This window comes from Xiphophorus maculatus, chromosome 4, assembly GCF_002775205.1.
Source record: "Xiphophorus maculatus strain JP 163 A chromosome 4, X_maculatus-5.0-male, whole genome shotgun sequence".
NCBI classification, from domain to species: domain Eukaryota; kingdom Metazoa; phylum Chordata; class Actinopteri; order Cyprinodontiformes; family Poeciliidae; genus Xiphophorus; species Xiphophorus maculatus.
In genome coordinates this window covers 6,335,325-6,356,113 of record NC_036446.1, presented here as the reverse complement: position 1 = coordinate 6,356,113, position 20,789 = coordinate 6,335,325, and the positions used below count along the sequence as shown (strand labels likewise).

General features: G+C 36.4%; 1 protein-coding gene across 3 annotated transcripts in view; it reads left to right on the top strand.

Annotated features, from left to right (window-relative positions):
- tspan4 (tetraspanin 4) overlaps positions 1–20,789 on the top strand; it is a 170,922-nt gene that overhangs the window by 137,480 nt on the left and 12,653 nt on the right. For all 3 annotated transcript variants that reach the window (XM_023331725.1, XM_023331724.1, XM_023331726.1), the window contains 2 exons: positions 6,027–6,128; positions 12,739–12,870. In XM_023331725.1, the coding sequence (XP_023187493.1) occupies positions 6,027–6,128; positions 12,739–12,870 (234 nt within the window). The remainder of the gene's footprint in view (positions 1–6,026; positions 6,129–12,738; positions 12,871–20,789) is intronic.

Here is a 20,789-nt window from a genome sequence, read left to right as displayed (position 1 = left end):
TGCTTTTAATTACTTCACATGCATGGATTGCTGTGAAATATGCATTTCCCCACTTTACATTAAACTGTTTGACTCACAGGGAAACAATCTGCATTATAGACAGGAAACTATAAATCAGTAAAAGCAAAAATCTATCTCTTTCTTTCCTTTAAGTACCATGACTCCTGGAGATGAAATATGTCATGTTTTATGCAGTTTGGCTTCTTAGACTGAAATAATGTGACCACACGAGCCCTACAGGGACCATTATCATAGAATTTTCTCTTTTTTTATCTCCATTTATCTGCCTCTCTGCAATTCTTATGCTGTCTGTTCCCGACATCTGTGACACAGGTAATGGATATCCACTGTTTGGAGGGAGCAACTAAATAGAGGCATTTTTCTTTATGCTATTTCCTCTCCTCAGAAGACACTGCCTTGTGTTCCTTGTAGTCATATTGTACAGTCTTTGTGCTGCTAATACTTCTTCTACAATCTAGACTAAAGCAGTTATATTACTGCATCATCTTCACTTCAAAGTGTTTTTAGATACACTCCCGTTCATTCCTTCCTGGCTCATCCCTCATTTGGGTGTTTATTTTTTCAGCTGCCCCCCATCTTCCTTCCTTCACTCCCTCTCTCTTCCTCGTCTTGTCTCTCCTCTGTTCTTCTCCCCAATGTACATCTCTTATCTCTCCTCGTATCCCTACCTTATAAATAATTGATGGCCCATCTTTCACTAGCCTTGTGTAGCTAAAGGGCGACTGAAGTCCTGAGGACAACATCAATGCTAAGCCACGAGTACACCCATTTTTTGTGCACCGTCTACTTGCAGCAGTTTCACAGGAGTCACTCTTAACTAATGGCCTACTTAGATTTAAGTAAAAAGTATTTTTTCTGTCTGTTTTTAAAATAGCAGAACTTCAGACGAATTCTGGCTTCAGCCAGTCCACTAGACATAAGAGCTGCATTCATTCTTACATCAGTTTGGAGATAGCTTGCATGTGGGTGTCTGGTCCACTTATTCTGGTATTTGTAAAATTCTGATCTGATTTATAGACAAGTTTTTTTTTTATTGTTGCAAGAAATTACATTGTGTGTCATTTGTCGTTTCATTCAAAGTTCCCTTTCATCTCAGTTCCTTTGATGCACCCTTTGTAACAAAAGTTTAGTTCCAAATGCAACATTTGATTTCTTTTTAGCATAATTTCACACTAACTAAAGTAATCAACTGGTATATTTAAAAAAATGTTAAATTCTCATATGAAACTAACAACTAAAAACATCCACAGTTATATGACTTTTATGGTAAACAAATACGTTGTCATGAACCTTGGAATATATCAGCAGTTACAATTTGATATTTGACAAATATTAAAATCAGTTAGATGTTATTTATTTTAATTTAGCTTTCCAAACTATTACGAAACTCCTAAAGTTTGTTGTATCCCTAAGATTTATGTCTAGATGTATAGCCCAAAAGTTACTTACTTAAATTAATCTAAAAAAATGTTTTTGTTGCATTTGTTTATCTTGAAATACAATGGTTATTTACATCCTGTCCACAATAACATTGATATATTTCGCAAAAATTTTATTTTCTTCTTTGTTTACACCTCAAAAACACAGAATTTCATGAGAAAAAACAGACTTAAAACAGATTCAGCATCCTTAACTGAACATCTTTGGACCTTGGCTAAAAAATGAAGTTGTCTAAAAAATTGAAATGTGTTAATTTTAAACACAAAGACATGCAGGAAGCATGTTATCATGCAAGGAAACATTCATACATAAAACATACGGGTATTTTTTGGTTGAGAAGTAAAACTGACCCGAATAGATTGTAGATGTTGCAGTATGGCATTAGCTGCAGCTTGCCATAAAAATGACATCGAGAACTTATGCATGTTTCAGAGATGTTTGCTTTGCTAGCTATTTCACAGTTACAGAGAACAGACATAAAAAATTACCACAGCTGAAACCAAATCTGGACATGGGGTTTCTGTTTTGTCTTCAGGCGGATATTAACACTGCGGCACCTCTAGGGGCTACTTGTTATGTTTTAAGTGTTGATTTTAGGTTGTTGCTTTCATATTAGCCAGTTTTAATTGTGATAAGTTCCTCTAGCAAAATGCTCTGTTCTGATGATGTGTACGCCTTCAAAAACTGATGTAGTAATTTACCAGAAGTTGCTTATTATCTTATACCAAAAATATGCACAAAAATCCCTGAGGGGAAATTTGAAAAATAAATATATAATGAATAAATGGCACTTTTTCCAGCTGGTCTGAAATGCTGCTCAGCTGGATGTGTCACCATGATTCTCTGCTGAAGAAAGGCAGACAACAAGTCCATACAAAATGCATCATATTCCAATGCACTAGACCAGCATAAAGCACCTCTATTTAATATGTTTGGATATATCTATAACATGTTAAATCAAATAAACAGATTTGTTTTATTCCTAAAGAAATTCCCAGTATTCTTTAATAAAAATCTGTACCAATTATGAACTAGTTGTAGACTATTAAAGCTATTAATGCTTCAATAATAGAACATCTTTGACACTTGTTGGCTTACCTGCACATTCAATGTGTAGCTTGTGCTGCACATTTAAGCTACACATTATGCTATGCACTGAATTAGATCTAAATCTCCCATAGAACATAGTGCTCTCACATTTTAAGAACAACATACACATAAACTTATTTTATTTTACCTTGAATACATGGAGACCAAGCAAAATACATAGTTTTATTCATTATTCAGGCTTAAAGATAAGCCGCTATTGTCAGTCAAACGTTCGTTGTCATGATAAATTCCTGTTGCTCCCGTTGCAGCCAAGAAACAGTACAAACCAAGAATTTCTAAAAGTTAAAAGTTTAAATTTATGCTTACTAAAAGTAAAATATAAAGTTGAAAAGTTCCTTGATTCAACTGAGAATGACTTGGCATTTTAAAGACTGTTCTACACTGACTGTCAGTTCATCTCACTCTCGTTGGACTACATTTTCCCACATTTCTGCAACTCTACATCTATTTTATCGAACAGAGCTTTTCTAGTGTTATTTAAAGGATTACAGTAAACTGTCAGGTGATCTCAGTGATATCAGAGTTCTTGTAAAAGTAAATAATGCATGTGTAGATGTAGTAATGACTCTAAAGAAAGAATAAAGAATGAATAAACTGAGTGAAACACAAGGATCATCTTTCCCAAGGGCTGTTGACTCAGTTTTCCGACACCAGCCACCAGTTTCTCCAAACTCATACCTGAAGGTATGGTATTGATCTTTGATAAATCTACAATGAATAAGGCCATTCTCAAATGCATCTGGAAACTAGTTTGACATGATGAAATTTCCTGGCATCACAGAGCGCAGGAAAGAAACCTCTTCCTAAAGCAAACCAAAGAAAGTGTAAGACACACATCCTCCCCAAACACTGTGATCTCACAAGAGCAAATATGCAAGTATTTTAAGTATTCATTATTTACATCCTCGTTTGCTTGCTGGCTGTCTGCTTTTCCGTTGCCTGAGGTGGCTCGCTGTGTTATTTGGCACATTTACAGTTTTATATTTGGGGAATCCTGTCATAAAGGCGACCTACTTGTAAATAATAATGCTTTGTGGACAGAAACTGCAGCTGAAAGCCTTTTTATTTGTTCACTGACTGATTTAAACAAAATATCATGAGGTCCCATCAGATTGAAATGTATTCAGAAAGAATTAAACTGCATATGAGGTAGGAGGAAGAAATTATTGATATTATTGAACAACAAAATTCTGAGAGATGAGAGTTGTATGTTTTTTGTACGCAACATTAATGCTTGCTGATTAATATGTTAATTTAAATGGGTGTATTTCAATGAGTTTTAAGGTTTGTTTTTGACAATTCAAAGCTTACAGGAAAATCTGGTTTTGTTCAATGTTTTTTATCTTGTTTGTTTAGTTTCACAGAGCCGAGCGTGTAGGTCTAAACAAAACCCACATTGAACTGCATCTATTTGCTTTATTGAACGGCAGCTCTGCAACATCCCATGAAAATCCAATTTGATCTCCTCACTTCTGACCTTGGTTTATTTATTGTAATGCTACATGAAAAGTGCTGCCTGAAACTGAGCATATGGTAACAGATTGCTGGTTCTCTCTCTTTTTACTGAACTCAGTTTGAAAAATCTAGAAAATGAGCCACACATTGATCAAAATGTACTATTGTGCCATGAAAGCCTGAAATACAACTAGAGCTCTTGTAGTGTACATATTCTATAACAAAATTCAAGCAGTCTTTGACCTTTTCATCTTCTTAAATGTCAGATATCTTTTTAGGGATGTGTTTTTTTTACTCCACTGCTTACATAAGAAGTTCCTCTAGGTTCTACTCTGGACCCAATCTTGTTTTTGTCTTGCAGGTTTTCTTTTGGTTAATTTTAGCAGATATAATGCAATCAGAAATAAAAACTGAAGATTCTATCAATTCTTATAAGTTTTCAAAAAGCCAAAAGTTACACATTTTTAATCTGACATATTATACAAATCTACAAATATTTATTTAGCTGTATATTTTTACATTATTTTATATTTATGTTTTATTTCCATAAATCATATAACACATTTAGGCCAGTCTACTTTAACAAAAATACAATTATGACTGCAACCAAACCAAGTATGGCACAACTTCCTTAATACATATAGATGTAGATATTATTTGTAGAGGACATATAATATTTCTAAACAGTACATTATATGCATAGAGCAAAGAAATGTACTTTCAATAGCCGTGATCGTATGTGGTTAGTACTCTGCGTTGTGGCCGCAGCAACCCTGGTTCGAATCCGGGTCACAGCACCAAATTGTCGTGGAAAAAATATTATTTCCAAGCACTGTTCAGGTGAAATCACTCACTCAGGTTTATTCATATATTGTGCACAATACAGAGAGCTTGTAGGACAATCAGTAATGAAGTGGGTCTGGATGAGAAGTTCTGTCAGGCAGTGACAACACATGAGTTTTATACCAAAGATAAAGAATTAACAAGGGGCGAGACAGCCTGGTTCTGATGCAGCTGTAGAAAACAACTTCTAACCTTCTACATGTAACCCAAATAGTTCTTTTGGTGAGAGTTTATAAGCATTTCATATAACATGACTAGCAGATGTGACCTTATTGTAATTTTTCTATCACATTCGTCAAAGCAGTTTCTAAAGCTGTACTTTAGATGCATGATCAGTAAAAGTTGTTCTGCTGTTGACAGCTCCTTTTTATACCCAATGAAGATGGTTAAAACCTACAGAAGTGGGGATTAGTGAAGGTGTGAAATTACAAGCACTGTTATGCCACCATCATTTATAAAATTATTATTTTATTTTTATATATTATTTCCCCGTAGAAAAAATTTGTAATGTCAGTGCACTAAAACACCCCATCAATATTCACCAGTTTACAAAGATTTGTTTCATAGATTTCAGTAATTGATCATTCTTGCTGAACTTCATTGGCAGATTTCTTGTAAGAATTTTTTTCTTTTATTCTTTTTCTGTGCTTGTTTACTGTCAGTTTACCTGTAATTTTGAAAGAGCAGCTATTGACAACATAAACAGATGTCTCGAGGTTTTCTACGGTGTTTGTTGAAAACTGAATTTAAAATAAATTCAATGCAGTTTATTTATATAGCACCAATTTCCAACGATACTCATCCCAGAGCACTATACAGACAAAGTAAACAGGTCTTCCAAAGGAGTGTATATATATATATATATATATATATATATATATATATATATATATATATATATATATATATATATATATATATATATATATATGTGAACAACAATTTTTTTCTGTTGGTTCCTTCCTAACAGATGGCACTGGAGATTTTCTTGAGAGTCTGTGTGCTTATTTGTCTCCTCTTGAGTCAAAACCATTTGCTGTTGTAAGAAAAAGAAAATGGAAATATCTAATGAAAACTCTGCCAGAGCCAATAGTAATGTTTGTTCAGTTATCTCTTTTTAAAGCAGGCTTTTTTCCCTCTCACTCTGTTTTCTCCAGATTGATCGCTATGCTCAGAGGGATTTGAAGAAGGGCCTACAGCTTTTCGGCACTGAAGGCAACGTGGGTTTGACCAACGCCTGGATGATCGTGCAGACTGATGTAAGATGTGAAATGTCTGTACTAAGTGCATTGAATTGGGGAGGTGATAAAACACTTAGGTCATGTTGCTTAAAAAAATATGTGCACAACATTCAATATTAACCTCAGTACCATTTAGCTACATAAGTTAGAGACTCTTCTGTCAAAAGAGATACATGACACTATGACTGCATTATTAATGTGACAAGGGTTATTTTTGCTTTCGACAAAATAAAGTGGTGGTTTCACTTTATGTGACACATTGAAACACCATTTTACAATGCATGTCCTCATGGAGGGCATCATTTATATTATAAACAAAAATGGAAGTGTGCATGTTTAAGTCACTGATGATGTTATTCATATAGTTTTTTTCAGCTGGCTTTTAAATGTCCAGATCCATTCTGGACAAAAACAATGACACTATTGATCAGCAATGCACTTCTGTAGCAATGATTTTCCGTGCAATCACAATGATAAAATGAAACAAGATACAATGTGTTTTTAAATGAGGCCTACCTTATTTAAAGAGAAGCTCCCTCAGAAAACTTTTCTGGGACATAAAAAGGATAAATAATCCACCTCGTTGATGCTAATATTGCTCACCATCGCACCTACTCAGTCTACGCCAAACCACGCCCACACACACTGGAGCTCGAGGCAAGTCCATCCTAATGGACCTTACCAGAGGGGCCGCTTTTCATTGGCTGATGCCCATTCTACGTGGTCACGTGCGTGGCCGTCTCACAAACACACTTAGCTTCCCGTTAGCTAAGTACAGCATAATGGTAGAACTGGTACAACTTCTACACCTTGAAGCCTGTCTGCTACACAGTCTTACGTTAGCTAACCAGATCAATATGCAATGTGTCTGTATCTGACATACACTAAAGATTTTATTTTAGCAGAAAAGGCTTTGGACTAAACTGTTACTCGTGTTAGCCACGCTAGCACCAAGTACAGCTAGTCAATCAACCATCGCTGTGTTCAGGGAAGCGCTGATTAATAATCGAGACATAAATATCAAGCCTGGAAACTTGATATCGTAACGGACTGAATGTTATGTTTTTAATTTAATCTTTGCTCGTCTTGCGGGGCGTAGGCAGTTGCCACGGTAACAGGTGTGCTTAAACTACAAAGAGAGAGAGAGAGAGTAAAAAGGTAGGAGTGGTTTTGAGTTGATCACCTGTTCGGGTTATTTTACCTTTGTTTACCTTTGCTGTGGCACATTACAGCCTCTGTAGTTTCTAAACGTTGGACTAATTACCTCGTTCGTTTATGAGTATACGTCATTCACAACAAAGATCAAATAGAACAAATATATTTCATTAAATTTTAACAAACAAATGGCTTCTACCGCGATAATTATGTTAAATTAAATTAATTATATCCCAGCTTCAGAAGATTTGCCTTTACCTTTCCAGAGCTCTTTGGTTCCTCCTATCAGTCTAGCTTCTCATATTGACGTCATCAAACCAAATGTCAGATCTACCATAACTGACTGACACCTGCTGGCCTCAGGTTTGCAACCAGCTTGTGACTGAGAAACCAGTAGCCTCCTCCCAGATGATGACATGAACTTGTTAGTTCCTCTGTCCATTGTAGTAGCTGATATATTGTGAAAATCCGGTAGAAATGATGCCCTAATCGAGTCATGTTTACATAGAAACAACGCGCTGCGAGGTTTTGTGAGACTTGCGGTCACGTGGGTCGGTTGTGGGCGGAGCTTGGTAAGGTCCATTGGATGAATCCTGTGGCTGAGGGGGCGTGGCTAGACTCATGTCAATCATTCTGAGCCGTGACAGACAGTAACACTGAATGGGGCTGTCAGAAGTTAGCCCTTCGGAAAGACCCTGGGATTTTCCCTAGACGGTTTGACACCAGGTTTGTTGAAAATTTTACAAAATGTGATACATTATTTCTAAAATGTATTTATTTTTAGGTATTTAATTTGTTAAAATAAAGTTGTTTATTTTAACAATTTTATTACAAATGTCAGGGACGGCTTAGCCCTACTAGCCCACTTATACCAGCCCTTCCTGCTATTGACATAAAAGAGACTTTGATAAGCCATTTAGAAATCTTTTCCTGCTTAATGCTGACATATATATTATATACAATTCAAGTTAACAAAAATGAATGCAACATAAAAACTTCATGGCGTTGGCACCATCGTGCTTTAGGGTTACTTTTCTTCAAATGCAATTACCATCATAGTCAAAACAGATTAAGTTGTAAATAATTATACCAGCAAGCTTTGGTCCCAAAACTGTCTGTTTTATAAATAGAAAGTTTTGCATAAAGAGTGATTAGATTTCTTAGGCTCAAAGTGCCCATGTATACATCCAAAACAACAAAAGAATGGAAAGAGCAAGACCTTAAGGCATTTTTTTGGTGTCCTCAATCTCAAAGGTCTAGAGAACATTAGTAAGGTAGAGTAGCCAAATATTGCCAAGTCCTGATGTGGGATGCTGGTGGACTCCTACTATAGAAAAATGTATCATAAAATGAAATGGAAAAAAATGATTCAACAAAGTATTAGCATAAAAGTGTGCACACCTAGGCATGCAGAATGTATTTTTTTACATTGCAAAAGCCTGGAATTTTAACAGGAGTGTGTGCATTTTTGAAAGCCACTGTACTCATTCGTCTTTGGTACAATTAAGGTGTAGAGTGCTTTGTCTAAGAAGGGTGGTAAAATGCAGTGAAGGAATATAATGCAAACATCATAGCTAATCTTTGTTTCCAGCTCAAACTTTGATGTGCTTTTTCCTTTGTCTTTTTCTTTTTTTTATTTCCTCTGGAAAGAAAACACAATATGAGAGGCAAAGATTGGGAATTAAAGGCGGATGCTGCAGCTGAAAAAAACCCCTTTGGGAGACTTCAAATGATAAACTGCATTCTTCGGGGCTCTTGAATACATTTCTGTAGCTCGTAGTCTTAATCCATTAGCCAAAGTTTGACTCTTGATTGCATGTGTGTGTGCCCACATGCAATCAAGTGCCTGGTAGCTTTACTGTTTGCGTTAGTGTTTGCGTCTGCGGCAAATGAACAGACATAAACGATGACAGTGGAATCTAATGCTATGCAAATCAATGCAGGTCCGCATCGCTTCGTGTGGATGATAACCTGCAGAGCTCTTATTTTCTCTGCATTCAGGATGAACAGAATCTGCATGAATAAGCCATCGTTTGAACCCGTAGGTACACAAATACGAGTGTGTGCTTTTATCCCTGTAGGATCAGCGCTGCTGTCTACTGGAGAGGAAGACCATTAAAACTCTCTCATTCTGGTACTCCCTTCTTCCCAAACCTCTTTCATTCATGCTGAGTCACTGAATGAATAATAAGGCACATGTCCTCGGACCAAAGGACACCTTGGATAATATTTATAGCCACTTACAGGACAGTGTATGTACAGTTAAAATTGAATATTTACATGCACTACAATAAGACATGTGACCTTTTGTTCTGTAAATCACCTTTCCTGCTTGAATCACTTGGGATTGCTAAACTTATTTCTGTTTGTAGAATGCCATAGTAACAAGAAGTTATTTGGAGAGTTTTCATATTCAATTTCTTCACATTCAGAAGTGTACATGAATTTCCTTTGTATTTGGTTAGCAGAAAGTATACGACCTTGGTCAGATATTTTGGATATCCTTCCTAGAGCTTCTCACAATGGGTTGGAGATTCCTCCTGACAGAACTAGTGTAACTGAGGCTGTGGTTCCATTGAACATATAATTATACAATTTGACAATTTGAAAACAAATTTGCTTAAATGAACAAGCCTCTCATTTTTTTGGTCAAAAAGCATTGGTGGTAGGATGAAAAGCATTAGCCGTATAGGAATTAGTTTATCACGCAAAACTCCAATGAAAACACTTTTTTTACATCATACAAGTCACATGATCAACAACCGGATGTTGACACTGATTCAAACCACAAACAAATAGACGGCAGGAAATATTTGGATGATGACTTATTGCTTGAACAAACTTATTCACGTGTGATTTTAATTCTGTTTCTTATTTAATGGAAACACTGCAATTGCAAAGTTTTGTTGAGTTTTTTACCATTAGCAGAATATTGACAAAGTTTTGAGCACATTTCTAAAGGGAACACACTTTTAGTCAGGCTTGTAGGAATTGCTAACATCTACCAAGTAAAATCTGTCTATAGATTTTCTGTGGAGAAATCAGGGCAGAGAGACGATATAGGCCACCTTCTGTCAAATTTTAATCAGAGTTTGATGGATGAGTGATTGATGACTAATAGATTTTGATTTCCGGTCACAGGATGCCCCTCCCCCACCTTTCCCACCCATCCCCCACACAGATCCATTTTTCCCACGCCTTCTGACCTCTATGGATTTGAATCAGCCAATAGAAACAGACAAGGGGTTCAGCCTTTACTGTTTCTGCTATAAGTAATGTTGGAAAAATCAAGCACTCTACTTGTAAGAGTTGTTCAAGAACTTTACAATGAATGGAACTAAACGAGTTCATCCTGCTGCTGAGAAAAATGGACCTACCTCCTCTGCATCAATTGATACGGATTCGAAGTTACCTAGCCCTAAGACATTCGCTAAAATGATGAAGTCAACACCGTTAACAAACAAATACTTGCTTGCTGAACAAGAAGAAGAAGAACCTGATATTGTATATGAGATCCCGATAGCAGTGAAACCGGATATGTGCCCTGTGCTGGATAAACCTGCAAGCTCACCTTCATCGCCTGATGCATCTGCCTCAAACACTGCTGATAAAAGAGAAATACCGACCGGAGCACCCGGAGAAAACCCACGCAAACACGGGGAGAACATGCAAACTCCACACAGATGGTGTCTGTGAAGATGCAGCGCTAACCGCTGGACCACCGTGCTGCCCACGTTTTTTCCAATTGGGTTGGGAAGGGATCTATTTTCTATTTTGTCAATGGGGGGAAGAATTTTTAAAATAGATCCCTTCCCAACCCAATTGGAAAAAACGTGGGCAGCACGGTGGTCCAGCGGTTAGCGCTGCGTCTTCACAGACACCATCTGTGTGGAATTTGCATGTTCTCCCCGTGTTTGCGTGGGTTTTCTCCGGGTGCTCCGGTCGGTATTTCTCTTTTATCAGCAGTGTTTGAGGCAGATGCATCAGGCGATGAAGGTGAGCTTGCAGGTTTATCCAGCACAGGGCACATATCCGGTTTCACTGCTATCGGGATCTCATATACAATATCAGGTTCTTCTTCTTCTTGTTCAGCAAGCAAGTATTTGTTTGTTAACGGTGTTGACTTCATCATTTTAGCGAATGTCTTAGGGCTAGGTAACTTCGAATCCGTATCAATTGATGCAGAGGAGGTAGGTCCATTTTTCTCAGCAGCAGGATGAACTCGTTTAGTTCCATTCATTGTAAAGTTCTTGAACAACTCTTACAAGTAGAGTGCTTGATTTTTCCAACATTACTTATAGCAGAAACAGTAAAGGCCGAACCCCTTGTCTGTTTCTATTGGCTGATTCAAATCCATAGAGGTCAGAAGGCGTGGGAATAATGGATCTGTGTGGGGGATGGGTGGGAAAGGTGGGGGAGGGGCATCCTGTGACCGGAAATCAAAATCTATTAGTCATCAATCACTCATCCATCAAACTCCGATTAAAATTTGACAGAAGGTGGCCTATATCGTCTCTCTCAGGGCTCACCAAATCATCAACTTTGTTTTCCTTCAGTCTATTTTCATACTGATTTGATCCTGAAATCATCTTTTTTATTATTTTTTTGTGTGTTGATCTTGGAGTATTGACGTTTTTCTTTCTAAGCCTATCAGCCTATCTTGATTCCTTGCTACACTATGTACAATGACACTTCCTTTTCCCCAATTTATTTAAATGCTGTGAAATAACTTTTCCAAATGGTTTAAATGCAATTTAAACTTAATTTATGACATATGGTTTGAAGAATAGAATGAAACTATTTGTCATTCTACTATTTAGCAAATCGAAATTACAGGAAACCACTGTTAGTTTTGGATAAATCTGTGGAAGGTTGTAGTTTTTTCTAAAATGTATTTATTTTTAGGTATTTAATTTGTTAAAATAAAGTTTATTTTTTTGTTAAAAAAGTAAACTGTGAAGAGTTACACCCTTAATTATTTTAAATCTTACCAGGGAATATTTGAAGTTAATCTTCATGTTTTGATAAATTGCACACCTGATCTACTCATCAAGTGGGTGAGCAAGTTGTAAATTAACAGGAGTTTGTAATTCCGTGCATGCAGTGCAGAAGGGAGTGGCTCCAGCAGCAATGTTCCTGCACCAGGGACAGTTTATCATTTCACTGATAAATTGGATTTCACTGAAAGTCATGATGTCCTCTTATCAAAAATCTATAACAGTTACAACGCAGAATGATGTAGATTAAAAGAAACAGGTGAGTTTCAAAACTGTAAAAGAAGGTTTGGAAAAAATGTGCAGGAGAAGCCAAAGATCAATGTCAGACATGTTTGGCAAATATAAAATACTTCAATCATATTCCTGGTAGCGGGAAATGGTATAGCTCCCATAAATTTGCTTCTGTATTTTCATAAAACAGAGATTTGAAGTAGTTGCCTTAATATTCCGTAACTCTGATCCTGTTTCTTGTACAGTTTCGTTGCTGTGGAGTCACCAACCACACAGACTGGTTTGAGGTTTATAATGCCACCCGAGTCCCAGACTCCTGCTGCCTGGAGTACAGCGACAACTGTGGACTGGACAACCCAGGAACTTGGTGGACTGCAGTAAGTTGGGGCATATTAATCAGTAGAGTATATGTAAAAGCATATGTAAATAAAAGGGCTTTTTTTTCTGTTACTGTTTAAAGAAATCTGTTTAGATTATAGTTGAGTCTCCAGATTCCACCGTCATACTTTCTTACAGCGCCTTGCAAAAGCATTCTTACCCCTTAAATTTTTTCAAATTACAACCACCATGGGATACTGTATGTATTTTACTGTGGTTTTATATGAAACACCAGAAAACATTATTGGCTTACAAACGATTTTAGATTCATATCTGCAAACCAGCAAACTGTGTCTACTTTGAAAAATCTAAATACAATCCAGTGCCTTCGGAAGCCAGAAGTGTAAATAATTAAGAGTCCTGCCTTTTGTATTGTAATCCCAGTTTTACGTCAGAGGTTGGTGAAAAACTTGACCGTTTTTATCCACTGAGTGAGAAAAACCATCAGCAAAGTATTCAAAATGCAAGATTTTCCTAATGATAAAAAAAGTAATTGGTTAATACAGCAAAGCATGATCCACACCCCCACAACCCCTCCCTCCTAGGGATAGTCCCTAAAATCAATTTGCAATCTAAAAACCAAATACAACCAAATACAAAGCTTATCTACTTAGCAGTAGAATGAAAACTCCACATTGTGAATACCAATGCTGGGGTCATAGGAGGATCTGATGGGGGTGAAGGAGGGAGTGTTAATCAAACAAATTCAGGTCATTCTGTGGCATGAACAGCATGGCACCTTAAACAGCATGATTCATAGATAACATCTGCTTTCCTATCTATGAAACCCACAATCTATCCCGTTCCCAGCATGCTCCACAAAGACAAATGAAAGTGCAATAAAAAAAAGAACCAACACATAGCAGCAAACCGTGCAGCAACAGAAAAGGTGGGAAAAGGTGCTCTACTCTGATGATAAAACAGAACTTTTTTTTACCACACAAAGAGAAAAAGTAATACAGCACAAATCTGAACACACCATCACTGCTGTGAAACATGGCGATGATGTGGGGAGGATTTTCTGTAGCAGGAACAGGGAAGCTGCTCAGTGTCAATGGGATGGATGAAGCTAGATGGTATTCCTAAAAAAATACAGCCAGAGTTACAACAAAATAGGTTAGATCAAGCCATATTCATGTTTTGGAATGGCCCAGTAAAAGTTCAAACCTAACCCAAAATTAAGAAATTTCTAAATTGATGTTCAACATTGGTGTCCAATGAAGCTTGAGCTGTTTTGTAAAAAATGGGTAAAGATGCTACTTTCCAGAGATGCTGTATTGCTACCTCCAAAAAGCAGGAATTGACTTAAGGTGACTGAATACAAATGCATTTAAAACATTGAAAACTATCAACCTTTTTCCTTCTACTTTACAGTGATGCATGGATGAATTTAGTCACAGAAAATCTTAGCTAAAGAAATGTTCAGACTTGTAACAAGAACCACATCTGGAAACCTTCAAAGGGTATCTTTGCAAGGTACATAGTGATTGTTTTAAATGCATTTTGTGTTGCTATCCCTGTCTGAGGTCCATTTTATACAACAATCAATATTTTACATATTTGCCAGAAAAGAAAAAAAAGACTGTTCTGGACCTTCTGTATGCATTTTTAAAAATTATTTCAGGCATCCACAAGCAAACAGCTGGGCCAAGAAACCTTTATTCATTATTACTAATACTGAATTTGCCACATTTCCCAAAAGGGCTGACTGCTGCTTCTACTAATGTTTTATTTAACACATGATTAGCTTTAGCGTTATTTCGTTTTAGGCAGTTGTACCGCATGGAGAGTTGTTTCACTTTCAATTTCTGTTATAATATGTTTAAATAAACCTTAGCACAGAATGTGAGATGCATGCACATTTTCAGGCCTTTGGCCTGTTGTGTATCTCTTTAAGAGCACTTATTAAAGGGTCACAGTGATGATTAGTCCTGTCCCAATAATGTGAGCCACTAAAACCAGAGTACAAAGAATAAAAAAAAAAAGACTGATCTACAAAAGGAAGCTTCACTGCAGCATACGGCACCATGACTGTTTAAACACCAGGCTCGGAGGAATAGAACAAGTTCTGTCATTTTCTTCTAATGAATGAGGAGCTGTAGTACTACTGTGTGGACAGTATGGAAACGCATTAGTCTCCATGTAATTTAGGAGCACTGGAAGTTGCCACTAATGAGGAAATTGAGCATGTTCAGATAATATATTTGGGCAGATAGTATTAGTTGTTTTATTGCACCTTAATGAAGAACTAAAACTACTCCACCTCCATGTGGAACTGTAAATCAAAGCTGCAGACTGTAGAAATGAGGCTGTTAATGTAGCTATTAAATCTAATGTAACAAGTTTCCCGTATGAGTGTCCATTTGTTCCCTTAACATTCTCCGTACAAACTTGCTAGCTAAACATTGAAGCTTAGCATTATTTCAAGTTCTAAATAAAAACAAGGCAAAAATTACTTTTTGACTTCATCATACAAAATGTTTTACACCTACAGAAGGAAATTGAAACCTTTTTTAAAAAATCCCTTTCAATATTCCCCTTTCTCCTCTCAAGTCTTATAATAAGATTTGTTGAAGCCTTCTTTTGCTCTGTAGTCTCATCTCTGAAGAGTCTACTGAGGTTTCAGAAGTCTAATCACAGTCAGCCTTAAACAATGATCTTCTCTTGGCAGCTGGGGCTTTTTTGCCCTAAGCTTTTGTCTGCTGTGACATACTAAACCCGAGGCTTCCCGTTTTATGCGCCCTTAAAACAATGGATTTGCACACAAAATTGGAGTGACAGTAAGAATGTCAGACCTTTTTGTCCTCCTAAATTATACATTTGGTGTTAAAATTCAAGACATGCTTTTTGCTCCTTTATGAAGTAAACAAGAACAACCTTTTGCTATCTGGAAAGACATTTTAACTAATATGCCCAAGATATGGAAAAAGGAACTTAAATCAGTGCATTTACTGTATTTCTATCCATTCATTTACTTGTCTGGATGTTCATCAATCCATTTGATCACTGAAGTAACAAGTTCAAGAATACCTCTGACTAGCAACGCTCTTCATATTCTGGTAGTTCCCAAATATTCACAGACCAGAAAAGATACTACATTCTCTCCAGTGAGTTTGAGTCTGCCTCCGGTTCTGCTCCCAGAGGAAAGTCCCAAGAAAGAATCCAAAGAAAGGATGTTAGGAGGCAACTTGCTACGGTGGCTGAACCACCACACCTAACTTGTTATGAATCACTGAATGACTTTATTCCCTGCTACTCACAAATGCCTGAGCTCTTCACTCTCTACCTCTAAAGCTAAGCCCAGGAACTTTGCAAGAAGTTAATTTTAGTCACTTGGATCTGGGATTATCTGGGAGTTATTTCAGGCATTATCTACATTTATGACTGTAGATGAGGCACCAGTGGAACATCATCTGCAAAAAGCAAAGATCTGACCTTGAGTTTCCTGAGACATATACCCCCCTCTCTACTATGATACCTTGAAAATCCATCAATGAATGCTACAACCAGATTCAAAAACTAGGGATAACCTTGATGATTATTTCTTATGGTAGCTTTTAATAGGACCGGATAGCCACTAAATGCGGATGGACAACACAACCAACCTCTATGGGTGCCTCAGTTATTTTATTAGGGTAATGACAACACTTTTCCTTAGACAAGATGGATCAAAAGCCATTTTGCAGACTTTAAAAGACTCAAACATTATTTCTTTGGACAGCAGCTGAGTTTTTCCCCTTTTTCAGTGAGGTCTTAATCCCCTTACAAAACAAATTTAAAAAAAATATATGTCAACTTACCTAAGACTTACCATGAATAACTGCAGCATTTAAAAGCATGTAATTTAATGGTCAGATCAATGCTCAGTCTGTACATGTTGACAACTTAAAACAATAATAAAAAAATATATAAAATGTATCTGGATCCATAAAGTTGAAAATATTTCCCAAGAAGTAACAGATCCCTAAAATGTATCCACAAAATGGAAAAGGTTACACAGATCCAATGGCATTTTATTTATTCGTTTTTTTCCTCACAAATTAAAATAAATTAAGCTTTACATTCAAAATATTTACCAGTGTGTTTGGAGAACACCTATCATCCTCAAATAAACAATATCTAAGACAGATGTGCATATGACGCATGTATAAAAAACATAGCCATACATTACAGAGGATGCATTTGTTTACTAAACATCAACGCTTCTCAAATTAAACAGATGGGGAAAAATGAGTCAGGGTAGCAGCTGAGCAAACTGCAGACAATGATTATTGTGATACTTTACCAAAGTATCTTTACATCATAATAATCTGCAAGCAGGAGCAGTACAATAAAAAATGTGTATGAAGTTCATTATCACCATCAGGGTCTTAAGAGTATGACAAAAATGAGATAGTCCAGCAGTGCAAATGCTATCAAGAACATCATAATGAGCGAAGATGATGCGGGAAAATTGGCAATGATGTCTGTGTTTATCATCTAATAATGCTGTTGCTACAAAATGGTAAATGAGCTGTTTCAGAAAGCACATCGCGTGTGCCAGATGCCGCCTCAAGAAGCGTTTCAGTTTGTCAACCTGCAGATTGAGTGGGTGGAACTTCACTTTTTTAAACATGTCACACCTTGTGGGTTGTTTTGTTGCTTGACATCCATACAGTATAGAATATGAGAAGATATTTATATTGAAACCATGTTTCGAGTCTTCTGAGCCAAGACAGTTCATGTATTTTATAAATAGATGTTCAAAAAGAAGAGAAGAGAAAAGCATGTTGAAACTAAAATTTGAAAGTATTCTACGGGTAAAAATTGACATAAACTTGGCACTCTGTGCTTGTAAAGCTCTGACTACAGTCTCAAATAAAGTGACTGTATCCAACTATGTTGAACGAGTTACCATTAATTGATAGGTGTATTTCATGCATTTTCTATTAGGTGAATGTACTCAGTAACTTATTCAGTATTTTAAATTGTGCTTAGGTTAAATCTGAATAGAGGGAGTGTGTGACAAGTTTGACAAAACAAATCACCATTCAGCATGTAGCTTCTACTTTCATGAAACCTGCAGGTTATTTTCCCAGAATTCATACATGTGGTTTAGACAGAATTTGAAGCTCGCTTTCTTAAGATACCCCAGAAATCTGTTGGACCTTGTAGTTCCTCGACATTTATAGAACATACTTATAAGGTGCATTCTAGTTATTATTATATCTTCTAGTTGTTAACAGATTAATTTCTTTAAATCACAGATTAGTTGTTTAGTATTTATAAGTTACTCCCCCGTAACTTGTACTTGACAGAAAATTCTGGTTATTTTTTGGAAATTCCTACAACTTTAAGGCTATTTTCCCAACCAACAAATTAAAACAAAGCATAACTTGCTGTAAAACATTAAGCGTTTTGATTTTGTACATATTTTTGTGTTTTCTTAGTTCTGTATTATTTAATTTACACTTAAAATATTCTAGTGGAATGCAACTGCAGAGCATTGCATTTCTCTATTTGATTTTTAATTCTATCTTTGTCTTCCAGTCTCTCACATGAGTCACTTAATTTGATTTGTTTCTGAGCTTATACACTTACTGTTATTGTGATGCAAATATTTTAAAGCATTTATATCAGAAAATGTTTCCTTCTGAGAAATGCTGTCATGATTTCTCAAATGTTGAGGATGAAGCAAGTAACGTACCAAGCAACCTCCACACCTCATAAAAAAGGTACATTGTAAATGTCTACCCCTAATTAATAAGTGTGTTTGTATGGATGAGTTAATCAAATGAAAAAGTTACATGCTTGAAACAGATCGGTCTTTTTTTTAAAGAAATCTTTCTTTTTTTAATCTTAAATATAATTCTTGTAGAGAATGAACTTCCACTGGGGATATTTGCTGTATTTCAACTAGGATTTGAGAAGCAGCTTTAAATCATGGTAAAGTTCTGCTAATTAAAGCAGGAAAGCATATGCTCATTATGCCATGTGTTGTGGAGTTGTTGGAGGACCCAGTTGCAGGAAGGAGGACAGCAGGATCATGTTTGAGATGATTTACAGAAAACACAAGCAAACACTAAAGAAAGAACAAAGAGTCGAGAGAATATGGAGTACACAAAAGCAAACACAAGGGCAAATAACAAAGAGATCTGTCAAAGAGTGACTGAGACAAAGATGCTACAATGCTGTGGAGGTTGATTGCTGGGAGCAAGTGCAATTTATCAACAGATGCGTTGAAGCTTAGGAAAAACAGGATCTGAGGCAAGTGAGGGAGAATTTCTGGAATAAACAGCATAAATACACAGAAAAACTAACTAAACAGAACACTTTGCTCAACTAATGGCCTAAAAGGTGACAAAAAACTCATGAAAGTCGGACACATTACGCAAGAAATCCCAGTCTATTAAATGAAACATCAACTAAGCACCACAATGAGAGAAGAAAACTCAAACCAGAGTTTTATATATGACAAACTTAAACTACAGAACACTGGCAAGCTTCTGGAAATGAAAAATTAACTAAATATTGAACCCAACGTAATTAAAGAAAAGCATTTTTAGTGTCTTGGTCTATGTGAGACCAAGACGTAACATGCATGTTGAAGATGCTGTTTGCAGGTTTAGAACTGTTCTCTGATTCAAAGGCTTTCCAGGAACAAACTGCATCTTTTCCCAACCTGTGAGCTTTTTTAACATGTTTCTGAAAGCTGTTCTACACAAACCACTGAAAATAACATAAGCGTGTTTTGATTCCTGCAGGAAATTTTGTTGGCTTCCATGTAGACCTCTGAATTCCAGCAAAGAAAAGGCCACTTTAGCGAATTATTTGTGCATGTTGTGTATCTGTTAATTTGTCACCTCTGTTCATGCCATGTCTCCGTTCCAACAAATAGCTGCATTCACATCTTGCAAACGCCTCCCAATTTGAGACATCTTTTTATAATTACATTCACATCCCATGCCGCCTGTGCTTTGCCAGTAACATCCGATTAAATTCATCTCGTCAAGCGTCTCGGATTGAAATCAAATCCACGTTCACTCCAGTGATTTCTCAATTGAGTTTAATACTGACGAAGAGAAGTCAGGCGTGCCATTCAAGACCAACGACTAAATGTTACTGAAGTGTCTGGAGGCAGATATAATTGTTTCCTTTTCCTCATGCAAAATTAATAAAAACATACAGCATGTCAGTTTTATGACGAAGACGGTAGAAATAAATGGCCTGTGCAAGATATGTGTGGAAGAAAAGTACAGCGTGGCAATATTTCTGCCAAAGCACAAGAAATATTTTTACTTTTTCTTTTATTGCTAGGCAGAAAATGAAATCCTCAACTGTGTGATGATGTGAACCCACAATGAGGCAGTTTGAAGGTTGGACTGATTGGTGCAGACAGAAATAGACAGGTCTCAGCAACAAAGAGTGAGCTGTGGTGCAATTAGGTCTTTGAAAGTAAATGAAAGTACAGGGGCTACGTTCATAGAGGCAGAAAAAATTTTTTAGTAGAGCAGCAGTTTACTATCCACAGCAGATGAGCACTTGTACATATTTTTCTAAGGAATTAAAACACAGTGATAACTAACCTGAGTCTAAACTTGAAGTTATCGGTAAATAATTCTAGATTGTAAAACTGTTTTTTCAGAGCATAAATAGATCTCAGCTCTTTTACAGACATTTTCCAGGATTATCACATTTTCAACTTCATCTATTCAGTCTAGCTTTTAATTGAATATTTACTAACCCAGTGTTGTATAAAGTACTGAAATCTCAGAGTCAAGTAAAAGTATAAGTACCTCTCCAAAATATGACTTTGGTAAAAGTCCAAGTCACTGACTGAAATGTTACTTGAGTTAAAGTCTTAAAGTATCTGAAACTTCTTGTACTTAAGTATGGAAATTACTGTAAAAATGGATGTACTCAAGTAATGTAATGAAAA